Raw genomic sequence first — 16,546 nt, 5'->3', positions numbered from 1 at the left:
CAGTTACAAAAGTCAGCTTCAACAGGAAGCTCTAAAAGATAAAGTAAAGCAGGTGCTCGAGTTGAAGCTCAAATTCAGTTACAGAATCATTAATCACCCCATTTTTCTGATTAGTATTGGTTTTCATGATGAAGTCAAATCACAGCAGGTCCTACAATTCCCTCACAAGGATGGTTTAATACACACCAGAAATACATACAAGTTAAGTACTGAAATCCAGAGCATATAAGTGAATGTCTCATGCTAAGAAACATACAGCCTGATTCATGTACGGGCCGTTTTGCGTGTCCCTAATAGCGAATCATAGCGATTCGCTATTGAGGACACGCAAAACGGCATTCATGTAGGAATTGCTACTTAAATAGCGATTCCTACATGTTCTTTATTTGCGAGTAGCAATTTGCTACTCGCAAATACTCCCCATTCATTCCTATGGGCCAAGAGGCCCATTGGAATGAATGGGGATTTGCGAGTAGCAATTTGCTACTCGCAACTGAGATAGCGATTTTAAGGGTGACAGGGGTGTCCAAAGGACGCCCTGTAGCACCCCTAAAATGCACTTTTGGACAGGTGTTGCGCACACACATGTCCAAAGGACATGTGTGTGTGCTACATGCAACTTTGAAAAATGCTTTTAAAAGCATTTTTCTGAGTTTTTGCTATTTACCGACAGGTCTGACCTGTCGGTAAATAGCGGCCCCAAATGTCCAATATCGCTATTTTGTTGTGTGTCATGAATAGCATTTAAGGAATCTCTATTAGAGATTCCTTAAATGCCATTCCACGCAAATATGCGAATTCTTAAATAGCGATTTTTGCATTTGGTATCATGAATACCAAATGCAAAAATTGCACTCGCAAAGGGCCAGATTCTGAGAATCTGGCCCTTTGCGAGTGCAATTTAGCTACATGAATCAGGCTGAATATCTGCTCATTGCTCAATGCAGTGTAGCCAGACATAGACCTACCTAACCTCTTCACAATTACAGGAACGAAAAACAACCAGGTCAGCAACAGTCAAGTTGAACGGAAGGCCTAGGGATAGAATAAAAACATGTGAGTACTACCATCCAAATCAACCAAAGAGCCTGAGGAAAGAAATATCAAAAGTTAGTTCAATGCTCAGCAGCAATATGGACCTCACCGATCTCTCTAAAGAGTAAAAGGGCAACTTGATGCTGCATTTAAATGTATCCTAGAGGGCAGGAGAAAGAAAATATGTGTGTCACACTTCAAGATAAACATGGGCTTGCTGCAATTAATTATTAACCAAACAAGTTATCAATCTTCTCCAGTATGTGCTTATGTTTGGGCAAATAAGCAGCAAGTGGAGGTTGGGTTCATTAGGAGACAGCTTCTTAAAGACTATTACTCTTGTTGTGATGTGGCTACTGGTAAAATACAGCTAAGATGTAAATCAATCAATCAATCAGGGTTTATAAAGCGCGGCTACTCACCCGTGAGGGTCTCATGGTGCTGGGAGTGTGGGGGGCTGCTGATCCGCCTGTGCTATGGTGTTCAGCCGAAGAGCCAGGATTGAAGTCCTTTCTGAATAGGTTCAGCGATGGTGTTTGTCTGAGGTGGGTCGGTCTTAGCGGCGAGGTAGGAGAAGATCTTTTCTTCAGTTCTTGTCTTGTTGTTCTAAGGGACGGTGGCCAGGGCCAGCTAGGTGGAACAAAGGTGTCTGTTGGGGCTGTGGAGTGAGAGGCAGTGGTTCAGGTATGCCGATCCTGCGTCATGGAGGACTTTGCAGGTTGGCCGAGGAGCTTGAAGGTGATCCTTTTGTTGACTGGAAGCCACTGGAGTTCTCAGAGGTGTTCGGTGATGTGACTGTGTTGGGGGATGTCAAGAATCAGTCTAGCTATCAGATGACATAATAGAGTTTTCTGTCTTGCAATAAAATCCATTTCATAATCAGCAGCTATGAGTAGGGCACTTGTTTGAAAATGTAACAGTGATGCTCTGCATTGTCAGTGTTCTCCACTGTAAAATGCAATGCAAAGGGTCACTAAGGAGTGAGAGATGGTGCACAACCTAGCAAATATTTCTACCATCTTGACTTGGGTAGGAACTTGAATGTGTTACCCTGCGTGAAACAGGGAATGTGTAGCTTTGGTATATGTAACGTTTACAAACTGAACCAATAAGGGGAATGCTTTTCACTTTGTAATGTCAAACTGGACTCCACTAATGTTCATCAGTTTTGGATATTGAAGGCTTTCTTGAATCTGGGAGTCAAGAAGAACTACTTACCATAATCTCAACTGAGCTTGGGACCTGGGTTGAAGAAGCCAACTTCTCAGATGACTTATGGTACCAGTGGGGTGCTCTGCTTACTGCTGTTGCTCTTTACTGTCTGTTCTTTTCTCCCGATAATCAGGACATACTTATTGTCCTATATCTGCAGACTCCAGGAATCAAAGTGGATCCACAGACTAGAGTGGAAACTAAATCTAACTTAGAGTGTTCCAGCACAAAAGAAATAAGTCTGGCTCTGGATAGCAGGAGTGAGATTAACGTTTACCTATCTGATGAACACAACTAAATCCTCAATTTCTGTATTGTACAGTGCCTTACAATAGAGAATATTATTAATTACTTCTGCAATATGTAGAACATGTTGATAATTGTTCAAAGCATAACAGGGAAGACATATTATCCACAGCCTTTGCAGCTCTCCTGTCCAAGCAGAACTTGTTTCACCTTCCAAAACCTCTGCATAGTGAGCTTTGACAAGCTGCATTTGTGGCTAGAGAGATCTGTTCAGCATAAGCTGGTTTGCTCCGTCTGGTGAAGATAGAAAAGTCTGGACATATATAGCAAAAGAAGATTTGACCTTCAAATTCTATCCAGAACACCTGGTAACCTTCCGTCCAATATCAGCCGTTAAAGATCACCTTTATCCATTAGAAAGTTTCCATCTTTATTTATGTTTGACATGTTGACCCAAATAGCTTGTCTGAACTTATGGTGCTCCACAAAACAAATAACTTGTGAGGAAAAATTACTCATCAAATCAATCATTACAGCCCTATCTGACAAAAGAAATACTTTTGAGTCAGTCTCACTGTGGCATGGGCCCCACTGAAAAGACCAGTGGAGACATGCTAGGAATAATTATATGTTGGGTGGAAGCATATCCCTGAGTGGTATACCATGCCATCTGATCAGAAGAGGTACCTCAACATGATGTTGTGGGAGGTTGGCCATTGCATCCTCTTGCCTACCTGAATCAGCCATCAAGAATTCTATCAGACACTCAAACTTGAGTCAGGTTACTATTTGGTGTAGGAGGCACATCTTACAGACTTGAGATACCAAATATTCTTAAACAGATATGTGTATTTCTTCTGCTTTTATGCAGTCTGTTCAAGAGTAATTTGAATGCAATCACAAATTGAGAAAAAGCTTTCACAAAAACTGTAATAAAAGTAAAGTTTGATTGTTTCATGTGCTGGTAATATTATACCTTTAGAGAAAATATCAGTTGGCCTACATGGAATCTCTAGCGTCTTTGAGTGAATTCTATAAAAATAGTTTGAAAAATAAAATAAGAATGCAAAAAAATGGCATTTTCTATGAAAGGTTTTTGGGAGTGTTTCTTTTAAATTTGAAGGAGCTAAGAGTTTTATTTCCACAGAATATGGTTTCCTATCAAACGTATTCTGCAATTGTTCGAAAAAGGCTTTAATAAGTTCAAATGGGATATAGATATCCTTAAAATGCAGAGCAAGAAAGTGCATAGACAAGCAAAGAAATGTCCATAGAAAATAAATCTAGCAATGCTTTACTGCTTTGAATGAGGTATTTGGATGACATTTATGAAAAACCTCTTCCGGTGAAGCAATAGAAATTGAAATTGTTCTCACATCACTTGTTAATACAGCAGTGTGTTCTGTTCTCTGTTTCCAGGATGCAAAAGGTCTGTTCTTCCAAGTCTGTGGTGAAGGGACTGTTGTGGGTCTGTGAAGCCTAATCAGGATGTCCGGAACCGCTTAGAAAATTTAATATTATTAACAGATTAATAAAGTGCCTCTAAATGAAGAAGAACAATGTAAAAAGGAACATTTTAAATGCTCTTTAAATGTGAAGGAATTTGAAATTGAAGGCAAAAAAATGTAATTGACATCCGTAGAATGATCCATCGTAGTAATGCAAGTGTATTAAAGAGAATATACTATGAACAATGACTACCCTCAGTTAATTTTAGAAAAGGTCCAACTTTCCAATTAAAACTTTAAAAAAAACTTTCTATACTTGTTAGTGAATATTTCATCACTACTGTATTTGTTTGCTGAATGTTTGTTTCTGTATTTTTAGTGTATTACTTAACTTTTTTAAGGTTGAGTCACTGAAATCCAGTGATAAATCATTGGGGGTCTCTGGATTCCAATCATGAATTCGTGGGGTTCCCACTGGATCCAGTAATGATTAGGCGGGGGTCCATAGAAGCCATTAGGTTAAGAACCACTGCCTTAGTTCATGCTTGACTATGCATATTCCACCAGGTGCTCATCTGCTGTAAGTGAGGCTTACCAACGTATAACTACTTCCATTAATTCCCAGAAACATGCCCCGTCACTCATAAAAGAGAGGGCTTAACATTAATTTATATTTTACAACGTGATATCACAAACATATTTAGAAAACAATTTTTCTAAATAAATATAAAATATATTAATTTCATTCAGAGTTACTTAAATATATATAACACTTTCTATTGAGTTGTTTTTATATCACAAGGAAAATGTGCATTTATATTTTTATTAATGAAAAACACAATGGCATAAAACATGGAAGATGGCCTTTGCTAAGGCCTTGGTCAAAAGTGAGCATTAAAAATCCGATCCCTATGCAACTTTTTGGGAAGTTATCAGAATTCCAAGTAATGCAGAGTTTTTCCAAACCTGGTAGTTATCAAGTCAATAAACTCAGCTTAGAATTGCTTGTTAGGAGAAAAACAAACTAAATGAAACATATTTTGGTCAGTGAGATCCGATCGAAAAAACAACAATAATAGTCAAACAAATAATGTATATTATTTAAAAACAACGATAAAACTGTTTTTCAATGAACAAGTAGATGTGAAGCCCTCATTAAATCCCAGTTGTGAAAAACTGCTTTAATGTTGCGAACGTATAGAAAAAACTGTCAACAGATCTTACAAAAAGGAATTGAAAGTTTATCAATTCATTTTTTTTTAAATGGATGTTAGAATAAAGAAAGGCTATTTAAATGGTGAGGACTTTAGTAATCCTTATTTTATTTATGCAGTCCCTAAAAAGGATGAAGCCCGTAAAAAAATAATTCAAAAAGTAACTGAAGAGAAGTATATAAATAGATAAGTGGACAAGCATGGAGGAAGGCAGGTTGGCGAAAGGGATGTGGGAGAATGAGTGTACAGAAGGGGTCCCCCACAAAATATTGTAAAAAAGAGGGAGAGTGGAAATAGGAGAACACAAACTGACTTTACAATTTATGTTGGGGAATCTTAAGGGTTACCACTGCCCAAACATAAAAGGGAAGGATAGGATTGAGAACAGGGGTCAAGAAGAGAAAGATGTGAGGAAAAGATGGAAAATGGTTAGTTAGACCATGCACAACAATTTAAAACAAAAATTGGTAAAGCCAATAGGTTTTGCCTATGTGAGCTATTGTCTTTGTGAATATTTTGTAGCCATAATGTACAGCAGAACCATTGCTTTGCAGTGTAGCTGAAACTAATTTTAAAAAGTGCTATGACGCAGCCAGATATTTTCTTTTTTTCGAGTCCATTTCCTAGGAGAAAAGGGCTTCTTTGAAGTGTGTGTGACACAATAAAAAGTTGCTTCACATGGCAAGAGGTTCAACAAGTATCACAGGAAAGAAGAAAAAAATAAAAGTAGTGATTTCAGTCGCTACCAGTTTGGGTACGCCCACTTTGCATGTCATTAGCGATAAAAATCGCTGACATGCAAAGCGGACGCCAAACCGGTCGCTATAGCCTGGAAGCTGTTGCTAACTGCTGTTAGTGACAGCTTGGTAATTGGGTGATAAAAAAATTGCCGCTTTATCGGCAAAAAGTGCAGCTAAAGCGGCTTCCTTGCTAATATGCCCCCTAGTGCCTTGTTTAGAATATCTCTTCCAAGCAACAGCGCATCCATTGCATAGGAGACCTAAAAAGGACATGGGTAGCAACTGAGAGTGAAGAGATGTGTACTGATGCTTGTTGACCAAGCATTCACTCATGAAAGCTATCGCATTCATTTAATATTTAATTCACTCTCCAAACGCTTCCTTTTCGTTCTAGTTCAGATAAATTCATGCTTTAGGTGCAGAGTGCCCTGCTTTAGTAGATGTGAAAAAAGTATTGCATTTCAACACACCGCATTAGGAGCATCTGCTGAATTGACTGAGTTCGAGTAAATTCTCTCATGCAAATTAAGGGCCGGGCTAAAGCAAAGCCTTGGTCTCTTGCAGATGCCAGTAGCAGCAAAGGAGATTGAACATTGCTCATTGAATCCCATCAGAGGGTGAAGAATTGTGTATGCTTCTCCTCGAGCAAAAATGATGGTTTTGCCAGAATTTGCTGAAATGATGATTTAAGGATAATATATTCCAATCTGCTTTTGAATTAAATTTTCTGTGAAGTAGTAGATTTTTGCCATCATTTTCATTTTTTTTACTCGCTTGAGTTTCATACAAAAGGGGATTTAGCTCCCGGTTTGTTTAGTCCTCTGTCGTCTTGCGTTCGTGTGATTCGTCAAAAAAAAACTGACTCTGTTGTTCGTGTACTGTGTAATGTGCTGCATGATGGTAGTTAAATTAGTCTCAATATATTGCCATTGTTGTTGTCCGAAAAAAGAAAGAAATTGTTACGTGTTTTTTTCTGTTTGATTATTAGCTTCTTAAATGTGTTTGACTTGGAGAGCGACTTGCATTCAGTAGTTTTTGGAGCTCATTTTCTGCTTGCAGAAGCATGCATATTAGATTGCAGAAAAGCTCAGAGAAAGACAGAAGGGCACTGACACAAATGCCAAGCATGTGCGTGCCCACGCTCAACATGACAAGTAGTAAATTCATGATTGCTGCCAGTCCAAACATTGATAAAGACAAACCTAGATTATCATTTTTAATATTTACCATTCAGATTGAACAGTTTGTGAAACAAGCCTTTTAAAAACCTTAATTTATGTGATACATAGACTAATTTTGTTTTTTTCCTCTTGCAACAGACGAATCAAGTTCCTGGACCCCTCCCTCTGCCACCTCCACAGGGATGTCGGAAGTAGCTGTCTCCTTCGATGACGTGATCGTACCATTACCTTCATCGCATCTAGCCCTGCCCTCTGACCTTTCTCATAAGATAAGCCCAGAGCTAGCCTGGGATATCCAGAGGGAGCATGACGCGGGGACACCAAAGGAGCTTTCTGGAACCGGCCATAGAAAGAAAAGACTGGGTGAGACACGCGAGCGTTCAGCGAGCCCCAAAAAGGCTGACCGCTCTAAGCGTGAAGAGGCAGTAAAGAAGGGACACTTGGAGGCCATACACAAGACATTGGACGGTGGCAGGCCCACCTCTGATGTGAGAGGAGATGAAAATAATGAGCCGAAAGACTCCAGAGCAGGGAATCATATGTATTCTGGAGGTAAAGAGGCCAGAAGCAGAAGATCTAGATCCCCGGAAGCACACACCGGGGGGACCTTCTGCACAAAAGAGGATGTCAAATCTTCCCAGGCTTGTGAGAAGAAGGCATCTGCTGAACAATCCAGATCAGATGCAAAAAGTGCCGGCAGGATGCACAGCAGCAATACCCTTGGTTCTCGTGAAAGTGCCCTGGCCGAGGAACAGAGAGAAACTAATGTCAAAGGCAGCGCATTATCCAGTGAGGGACGTCCTCATTTCAGTTACGCTAGTCGCACCATCAACCCCACAGCACGGAAGGCGACTGTCTCACCAGGGCCCTGGAAGATCCCTGGTTCCGACAAGCTACCTAGTGTACTCAAGGCTGGCACTTCTGCACTCAGCAGATGAATCGGTGACTTTTGCCTGCTGGCTCTGTTTTGCAGGATTCAAAGTGTTCTTCTTAACGTCTGTCTCACATTTATTTTTATTTAAGTTTTACCTTAATTTATTTTAATTTTCACATTTATAGAAACACAAAACCTTGAGGACTTGACCATTTGTTTGATGTTTCCATGAGAATGTGCACAGTGTCTAATATATTCAAAATTAAGAGCATGTACAGCAGTCAGGAGGAGATTTTAAACTGTACCTGAAGTCCTCAAATCTATTCTGGGGACTTTGGCAGCTATGGAAGAACCAAAATACCACAAAAGACACCCAAGAAGGACAGTGCAGTGTAGCTTTAGTACTTCCCCACTGCATGAAGGGTGTGGGTTTCATCCAGACTTTGTAGCAAGACATTGGCCACATTTAGAGCAACCGCCAACTGGAACATCGCCTTAACAACAACTGCACTGAGCAAACCGAAGCTGAGAAGGAAATAAGTCTTTTCATTGAGATATGGTGTTGTAAATATACTGCTTTCAACATATCTAGACAGGGGTTAACATTTGAAACTGTTTACCCATGCCATGTTTCCAGCGTCAACATTTTTGACTAATCCACTGGTTTGCCCCGCCATCATTGCCCGATGCGGGATAGATGGAAATTCCAGAGGATGAATTGATGAGGTATTGTTTTTACTGCTATCTTTTTTGATCCACCCACATATATGTACAGCAAAAGGGAGATCTTCTTTAGATGAAGTTGAGGCAATTATCGAACTTCATTTTCTTCAGGTTCCTAGAATTCTTTCAGGTCTCGAACAAATCCTCAGTTGCTAAAGTTCATACTCCTTCTGTGGTCCCATGAGGAGAAGCAGCAGATTACTCATTGGCCAAGCCACCCTGCCTACAGCATAGATACACATTTCCCTTGCCCTACATTGCTTTTTGAGAAAATCATCTACCCGTTTTTCAAAAATATTTTGTTAAAAGCTTTATTACCTATCAGTACCATGAGCAATCAAACACTTTTTATTGAATTATATGTGCGAAGGTTCTTCTTTTAACATTCCTTTAATATCTCTGTATCTTGACTCACTTTCCCCTGTTTCCAAGACTTCTTTTTTCTCTCCGCCTTATTGCTGTACGTTACTGAATCCACCCCCCCCATGCTAAGAAAAGAAGGACGAACAAGTTTTTGCTGAATCACGTTCCTTCTAAATGCCAATTTTGTGTACAGAGATACAAGTAGCATAGTTTCAAAAAATATGTTTTCAACATCTCTAAATTCTGAATAATCTAAAAAGATTAACTATACCCGATAGAAGTCCCGGGTATGGTATAAAGCATTTACATATTTTATTTTTAAAGCACTGGCTTCTTAAAAAAAGGGGTCATATTTTAAAAGTCTATGTTGAAATAAAACAATAGTTTTAGAACAACTCTAGATGCTGAATGATCTAGGGTGGCTAACCACACAAAAAGCCAGCGCAAAGCCATTGCATTATGATCCAATGCTAAGCACACCTTTTATTTTAAGGTGTAGCCTTCATAAAAACAAAGACATGGCTATAAGTGGCTCATGAGAAAATCAGCAGCTTTGACAAACTCCATTTCCAACAAATAAAAAAGCACAAACCTAGCTAACGGTTTGCAAACTGAATTTAGAAAAGTCTAGTCTGAATACTTTTAACTGGAAGTTTGCAATTCCCTCTTTGAATCTGGTTTCAGACAATGCTTCGGTAGTGTAGCTGCACGTCCCTAAATCCTTAATTCAATTACCCACTCATACAAAGGTTAAACAAAACTAGATTACGCTTGCATAAATTCTAATTTGCACAGTTGACTGCGACTGGTGGTGCAGTAATTGCTTTGTGCGGTTGTAATCGATAACCTATGAAAAGAGCACGTCATTTGACTCCCACTCAAAATAATATTTCTGTGTAGTGTTAGCTGTGAGATTACCTTGTACAGCTGTATCTCTATAAATATAATTCCATGTATTAATAGTCACAGAAAGGCTGTAAGTGAGCAACTATTTTTATGAACCGCAGCACTATGGATAAATAACTTTTACAGAAATCTTGTTTACTGTATGATATTCTAAAACACTGTCAAATAAAATATATATCCAAAAATGGGTTTGATTTTCTCCTTTGAGTCTGTTTTTGTCTGAGTTTGAGTTATCATAGTAAACAATTTAGAAAGGCGGTATTCCTCAATTGTGTGCTTTGAATTAATTAATCTAGAAAAGAATCAATCGTACGGCAAAACATGACACATATTTTATTAATTTAACACATATTAGGGCAGATTTATGAGGCCGTTGCGCCTCTTTGCGCCGCAATTGCGTCACTTTATTTGACGTAACTGCGGCGCAAACAATGCGCCCTATTTACAATGTGACGCATCTAGGAGATGCGTCACGTTGTAAAGCACTGCGCCATAAGGAGGCGTTCCTGCGTGGGGGGGCGTTCCTGCGCAGGAACGCCTCCTGAAAGTGGCTGAGTGAAATTTATGAGATTTCACTCAGTCACTTTCAGGGCAATGCTGCGTCAAAACCCTGCGCCTGCTTGAAGCAGGCGTAAGGCTTGATGCAACATTGTGAAGACAAGGCACCCCGAGCCTTGCTGGAGCTGCGTCGCGCTTGTGACACAACTCCAGCAATGCGCCATATTTCCGGCACAGATGCGTCACGCATCGGTGCCGTTTTTGCACCATGGTGCGCCGCATTATAAATGCGGCGCACCATGGGTGGCGGAGCTGTGGCGCACGTTAACTGGCGCATCCCTGGGGATGCGCCAGTTAACATAAATCTGCCCCATAGTGTTTAAAAAACCATGCTAGCCAAAGCATGACACATTTTAACCTGAGAAGAGTACCCATTGTGAAAATAGGGGAGTAAAAATGAAGGTGACCACACCATGCATGCAGCATGAGATACAACAAAAGTCTTCGGATGGATTACTCACTTGAACAAAAGGTAAGTGCTTTTTTTGCTCAAGTCCCTACTTCCTAGGGGCTACTTCTATAAAAATTCATCTCTCGAAAAAAGCCTCGTGTCTAAAAACAGCAGAGATTTAAAGGAGGGAGCCCAATGCCCTTGCTTGTTAAGTGTTATCACACGACTCCTCTCCAGAACCGCAAACAGGACACGGCTAGGTTTGTAGTTATGAAACGCTGATTGCTCTAATAGAAATGTTACTGCTGCACTATTGAATGCAAATGAATGGATGTCAGCAGGGACGTAGCTTCGGGGGTTACACCTGCCTAATTAATGTAATTTATAGTAAATTGTTAGGTACATGTGCTTTAAGTATTGTGAGGATTTTTTCAGACACACACAGGCAAATACACACACACATACACACTCATTTCTGTTTTAAAGGTCTTTATTTTACAAAAGATTGAGGGGCATATTATCAAGGACAGGCGATACATTATCGCCGCTTTTACCGGCAGGAAACTGCCGATAAAGCGGCGATAATGGCCTTGATAATATGCTCTATGAATTCCAATCGAAGCCCATGTTACATGGGCTTCGATTGGAATTCATAGAGCATATCATCAAGGCCATTATCGCCGCTTTATTGGCAGTTTCCTGCCGATAAAAGCGGCGATAATGTATCGCCTGTCCTTGATAATATGCCCTCGAGTTTTAAATAACCCTAATAATCTGCACTGTTCTCCCTTTCTACTGCCCCTTAAGCCCCACTCATGCCCTGCTTTTCATGTAATGTATTTGAACCAGCCTGATTGTTGGAAAATCTGAAGTTCACGCCCCTTCCCTCAATCTTACTGGCCAAGCTATGCCCCTGGCTATCAGTATGTGTGGTCTGTTAGATCTCATACCATATGTGATGTGTATATGTTAATAGGAGAAGGGAATTCATGTATTACCTTGTTTTAACCATTTATCATGTGAACAAGTGGGACTAGAAATAGGAAAAATGTATTATATGTAAGAGAAGAACCCAAAAATGTTGGGGCAGATTTTTCAATATTTGCTGTGCTGCATGAAATGTAACATAGGATGGCGCATTCCTGTCCTCTCCTTACACTGGCGCACATATTGCTGCCTAGCGCTAACACAGGCACCCTTGCATCATGGTGCAAGGGTGCCTGCGTTGAAAGCAGGACTGTTTTTGTACAGAATGCTGCACTTGTAGAAAGAAGAAAAAAATAGCAGAAATACAAATATTTCTCCTCATTACGCCTTCCCTGGGAAGGCGCAGCATTTTGATGCATTCCCAGATCTCCTACTCATGGTAAATCTGGAAATGCACCAAAATCTATAGGTGGATGCACGGGAACACCCAAGTGCCACCTATGAAATGTTTTCCTGGGGCATAAGGTGGACTTGTGTGGATGGATACATCTGACTTTATTGTTGCCCTTACATTACCTTGTGTAATGCAAGGAAACACAGCACTTTGCTAAATCTGGCTCTCAATCTTTTCTGCTTGTGCATCCTCTTGTCAAGAAGGCAACAGGTTTTTACAATCAATCACATAGGCACAGGCTCTCCTGAAGATTAGAAGAATAGAAAGAAGCAAGTTGCATGCTCTGGTAACATGGCCTCACCATCTAATTTGCATTTCTCTCCATATTCTCACACAAACTAGCAAACCCTTCATATCATACATTTTGAAACCAAGAAATAAAGATAAATGAACATCAATGATTATCAATTATGATCACATTGCTTGTCAAGGTTTTGCTCCATTCATCGCATTAACAAATTATTTAGTGGACTCAACACAAAAGAGGGAGGGAGAATTTTAGCCATTAATGCTAACATTACTAGCTATACTTCAATCCTGTACATTAAATATGTTGCTCTCAATGAATTTCCACTTGAGGAAAGTTCAAGACAGCACTTCCCATCAGCAGAATATTTGTTCTCTCTCCCCTAGATAGATTCTACGGAATTGAGAAAAGCAAAGAACATTGGAGATTAAGGTTAGTATAGAAATGCTTTCAGTGGCTCACCCAACATCAAGAACATTTCTTGGATTGATCTGACCTCTAAAGAGAGCTCTTCTTCCTCATCATATGATTATAAATTCAATCTCAGGGCACCAAGGATCAGGTCGAAGGACATATCAAAAGTTAATGTGGTTTTTCAAATTAAAACAATTTTCCCATGTTCCTTATGGAGATTTGCCAGGACCACGTTTGCAGCAGATAAAGTTGCTTCTGGTATTCATTGGTTGAACTTGTGTACTAACTATTTATTTGGGTGTTACTATAAAGTTTTCAAAATGTTTATGTCTAAGACTATTTTGCCACTGGGATATCAGTGTTACCTTAACACATAACAATTGTATGTACCAGCCTTCATTCTCAGATGAAAGCAAAAACTGCATAAAGAATAACCTTCTTTCTCGGTAAAAAGGAGCAGTTAGGCTCTCATGAATAATAATATTAATCCTGTATTTGTAAAGCGCACAGATACCCCAGGTTTCTCGGCGCTGGGGGCCATCGGGAAGATTAGGCAAGCTATTGCCCGGAGTCACATGGTGCTGGGCAGACCCATGCCGCCGGTGCCGGGGAACGAACCGTGATCCCCAGCGTCTGGCGTCAGTCACCCTGGCCGCTGTGCCACACCTCTTCCACATAGGATATAGGACCTCCTCAGAATCTACGTGATGCACAAAGATGTGCATCTCTTGACATCCCCAATTTTGATTAGAAAACCCGGAGTATTAGGGCAGTCAGGCAAGTAAAGGGAATTAGGAAAGAAACAGCTGGGAATAGGAGACCGGTAAAACAAAGAGAGACACAATAAGGATATATGTAATACGTTTCTACTTTCATATGATCTTACTATGAACTGAGCTATACCCCAACAAGTAGTCATATTTTCCAATCCTGCCTCTGACTCAAAATAGAGCTACCATGTCTGAAGCCATAAAAACACATATGAAGATAAACACAATATTAAATATAATCTTTTTCCTTATTAGACAGTAAACACTGATTGGCTCATGCAACAGTCATACATACCAAAATCATGCATAGGAAAATAGAAAAAGGGATGCCCAAAATGAGATTGTAGAAAGATAGTTAGGTGAATACGGATTCACAACTGTTCCAAATTATTGCCTTCGTAGTTCTGTGTTTTAAAAAGAAAAGTGGTTCACGAAATGTCTCGCATTCCACAAGTGGAGAAGATACACAAATGAGTATAATGCAGTAGTCATTTAAGGGGGAGAAGACTTCCTGGAAAATAACTGTAGAATTATGAGTTCATTACATAGCCCGTAGGAATCCTATTCAAAAATCAAACTGCCATTGATGTAACATATAGGACTCCCTACCCGGAAGTCGGAGTGCCCCAACCGGGTCGAGGAAAAGCAAAGAAAAATGGAGCCAGTAATTGAGTTTCTTATCACTGCCTTTGAAGAAAGAATGCCTGGAATCTCCGCACTCAAGCTTTTGTATGCCAGTTCTGCCAACCATAACAATTATACCCATGTTTTGTTGGTGTAGAAACGTAAGTATTTTTTGAGGGTTTGATGGAGTCTTTCAATTTGTCCATCCGTCTGTGGATGGAAGCTGGAAAACAGTACCATTTCGATTTGTAAGGCTGTATACCACATTTTCCAGAATCGAGCTTTAAACTGGAGTCCTCTGTTGGACATGATTACCTTTGGGAGTCCATGTAATCAAATTACAAGAGTCAACAACAATTGAGCAGTCTGACCAGCTGTGGTTAGATTTTTGCAAGGTATAATGTGTCCCATTTTGGTAAGGCTATCCACCACCACTAGAATGGCAGTACAGCCTTGATCCATGGGCAAACCTGTGATGAAATACATGCTGACATTTTGCCAAGGTTGAACTTGGGTGGGCATAGGTATGAGCTTCCCCTTTGTCTTTGTTTGTCCTACTTTAGCTCTGGCACATGCTTCACACCGAGCCACCCCATTTTTATGTCGGTCGATAAAGAGTCCTAATAGAAATGACATTTTAGTGAGTGTTTAGATTTTAAGCACCCTAGATGACCTGCAAGGATGGATTCATGACACAAATTCAATGCTTTTAATCGGAATTCCTGGGAAGGCAAGTACAGCTTGTTTTTATAGAAGGGTAATCCTTGTTTTAGCATTTTGTGGATATTTAGGTCAACCCATTTCTTCCAGAATGTTGGTGGCCTTTGCTTTTTTACTTCCTCCAAGCCGTTTTCCACCTTTATCACACATAGTACCTTTGTGGGACTAATGATTGTCTCTAGGATTCCTTTCTTTGGACCATCACTAGAGTATTGCTGGGTTAAGGTGTCAGACGTTCTGTAACGTTAAAGTCATATTCAGCAAAGAACAGCATCCATCTCATTTGTCTTTGTGAGAGCTGTCTTGCTGTTTTCATGTATTGGAGATTTCTGTGGTCAGTGTACACAGTAACGGGCTGAGACTCCCCCCACAGATATTGCCTCCATTCTTGGAAGGCTTTTTTAATGACTAGCAGTTCTTTTTCCACAATAGTGTAGTTCATCTTGTCAGTATTTAATTTCTTTGACAAATACACCACTGGATGTACCTGTCCTGTTTGTTTGTCTCTTTGGAAAAGAATAGCTCCAATAGCCACATCCAAAGCATTTGCTTACACTGTAAATGGGATTTTCGGTTGTGGGTGTTTCAATACTGGGGAAGTGGTAAACGCTGTCTTTAGGAAAGAAAACACTACCCTGGCATCACTGGTCCAAACAAAGGGTACTTCCTTTCTTAGCAGTCTCGTGATGGGAGCCACCACGTGTGAAAAATGTAAGATGAATCTGCGGTAGTAATTGGCAAAACCCCCAAAACAATTTACATACAGCACATTCTTTGGAATCTGCAATTCTTGTACCACTTGCATCTTTCTTTCAGCCATTTGCAAACCGGCGGGGCACAACTTTACAACTAAAAACTCAACATCATGCACATGGAACTCACATTTGCTCAATTTACAGAACAAATGATGTTCTCTTAATTTTCGCAGTATCAAAACAACATGTTTTTCATGCATCTCTTCATTGATGAAATAAATCAATATGTCGTTAATTTAGAACACCACAAATTTGTCCACATATTCCTTAAGCACGTCGTTCAGAAGATACTGGAAGGCACAGGGGCGATTCATAGCCCAAAAGGCATCATAGAATATTCGAAAAGACCATATTGTGTTTTGAATGCTGTCTTCCACTCATCCCTTCTCTTACATTCTTACCAGACGATATGCCCCTCTTAGATCTAATTTGGTGTAAATGGTGGCCTCTTTTACCTGGTCTAGCAACACCGAGATGAGTGGCAGGGGGATCTATTCCTGACTGTGTTTTTATTCAACATGCAGTAGTCTATGCAAGTCCGCAAATCGCCATTTGCCTTAGATATGAAAAAAAGAGGGAAGGCTGCGGGGAAACAGGAAGGCAGTATAAAACCAAGGTCTATGTAATGGTCTATGTACTCTCGTAATTGTTTAGTTTCGGGCCTCGATAACGCATAGACTCTAAAAGAAGGGATCATGGCCCCTGCCACCAAGTCAATCTTACAATCATTTTGCCTGTGAAAAG

General features: G+C 40.1%; 1 protein-coding gene across 4 annotated transcripts in view; it reads left to right on the top strand.

Annotated features, from left to right (window-relative positions):
• The window catches only part of MAGI2 (membrane associated guanylate kinase, WW and PDZ domain containing 2), a 2,816,921-nt gene extending 2,806,799 nt beyond the window's left edge, over nucleotides 1-10,122 (top strand). For all 4 annotated transcript variants that reach the window (XM_086967329.1, XM_086967327.1, XM_086967326.1 and 1 more), the window contains one exon: nucleotides 7,215-10,122. In XM_086967329.1, coding sequence (XP_086823455.1) covers nucleotides 7,215-8,014 — 800 coding nt within the window. In that variant the 3' untranslated portion in view covers nucleotides 8,015-10,122. The remainder of the gene's footprint in view (nucleotides 1-7,214) is intronic.
• The last annotated feature ends 6,424 nt before the right edge of the window (nucleotides 10,123-16,546 follow it).

The sequence above is a fragment of the Lissotriton vulgaris genome, chromosome 1_1 (assembly GCF_964263255.1).
Source record: "Lissotriton vulgaris chromosome 1_1, aLisVul1.2, whole genome shotgun sequence".
In the NCBI taxonomy this organism is placed as follows: Eukaryota; Metazoa; Chordata; class Amphibia; order Caudata; family Salamandridae; genus Lissotriton; species Lissotriton vulgaris.
Note: the sequence above shows the minus strand (reverse complement) of the source record. Positions and strands in the feature narration are given on the sequence as shown.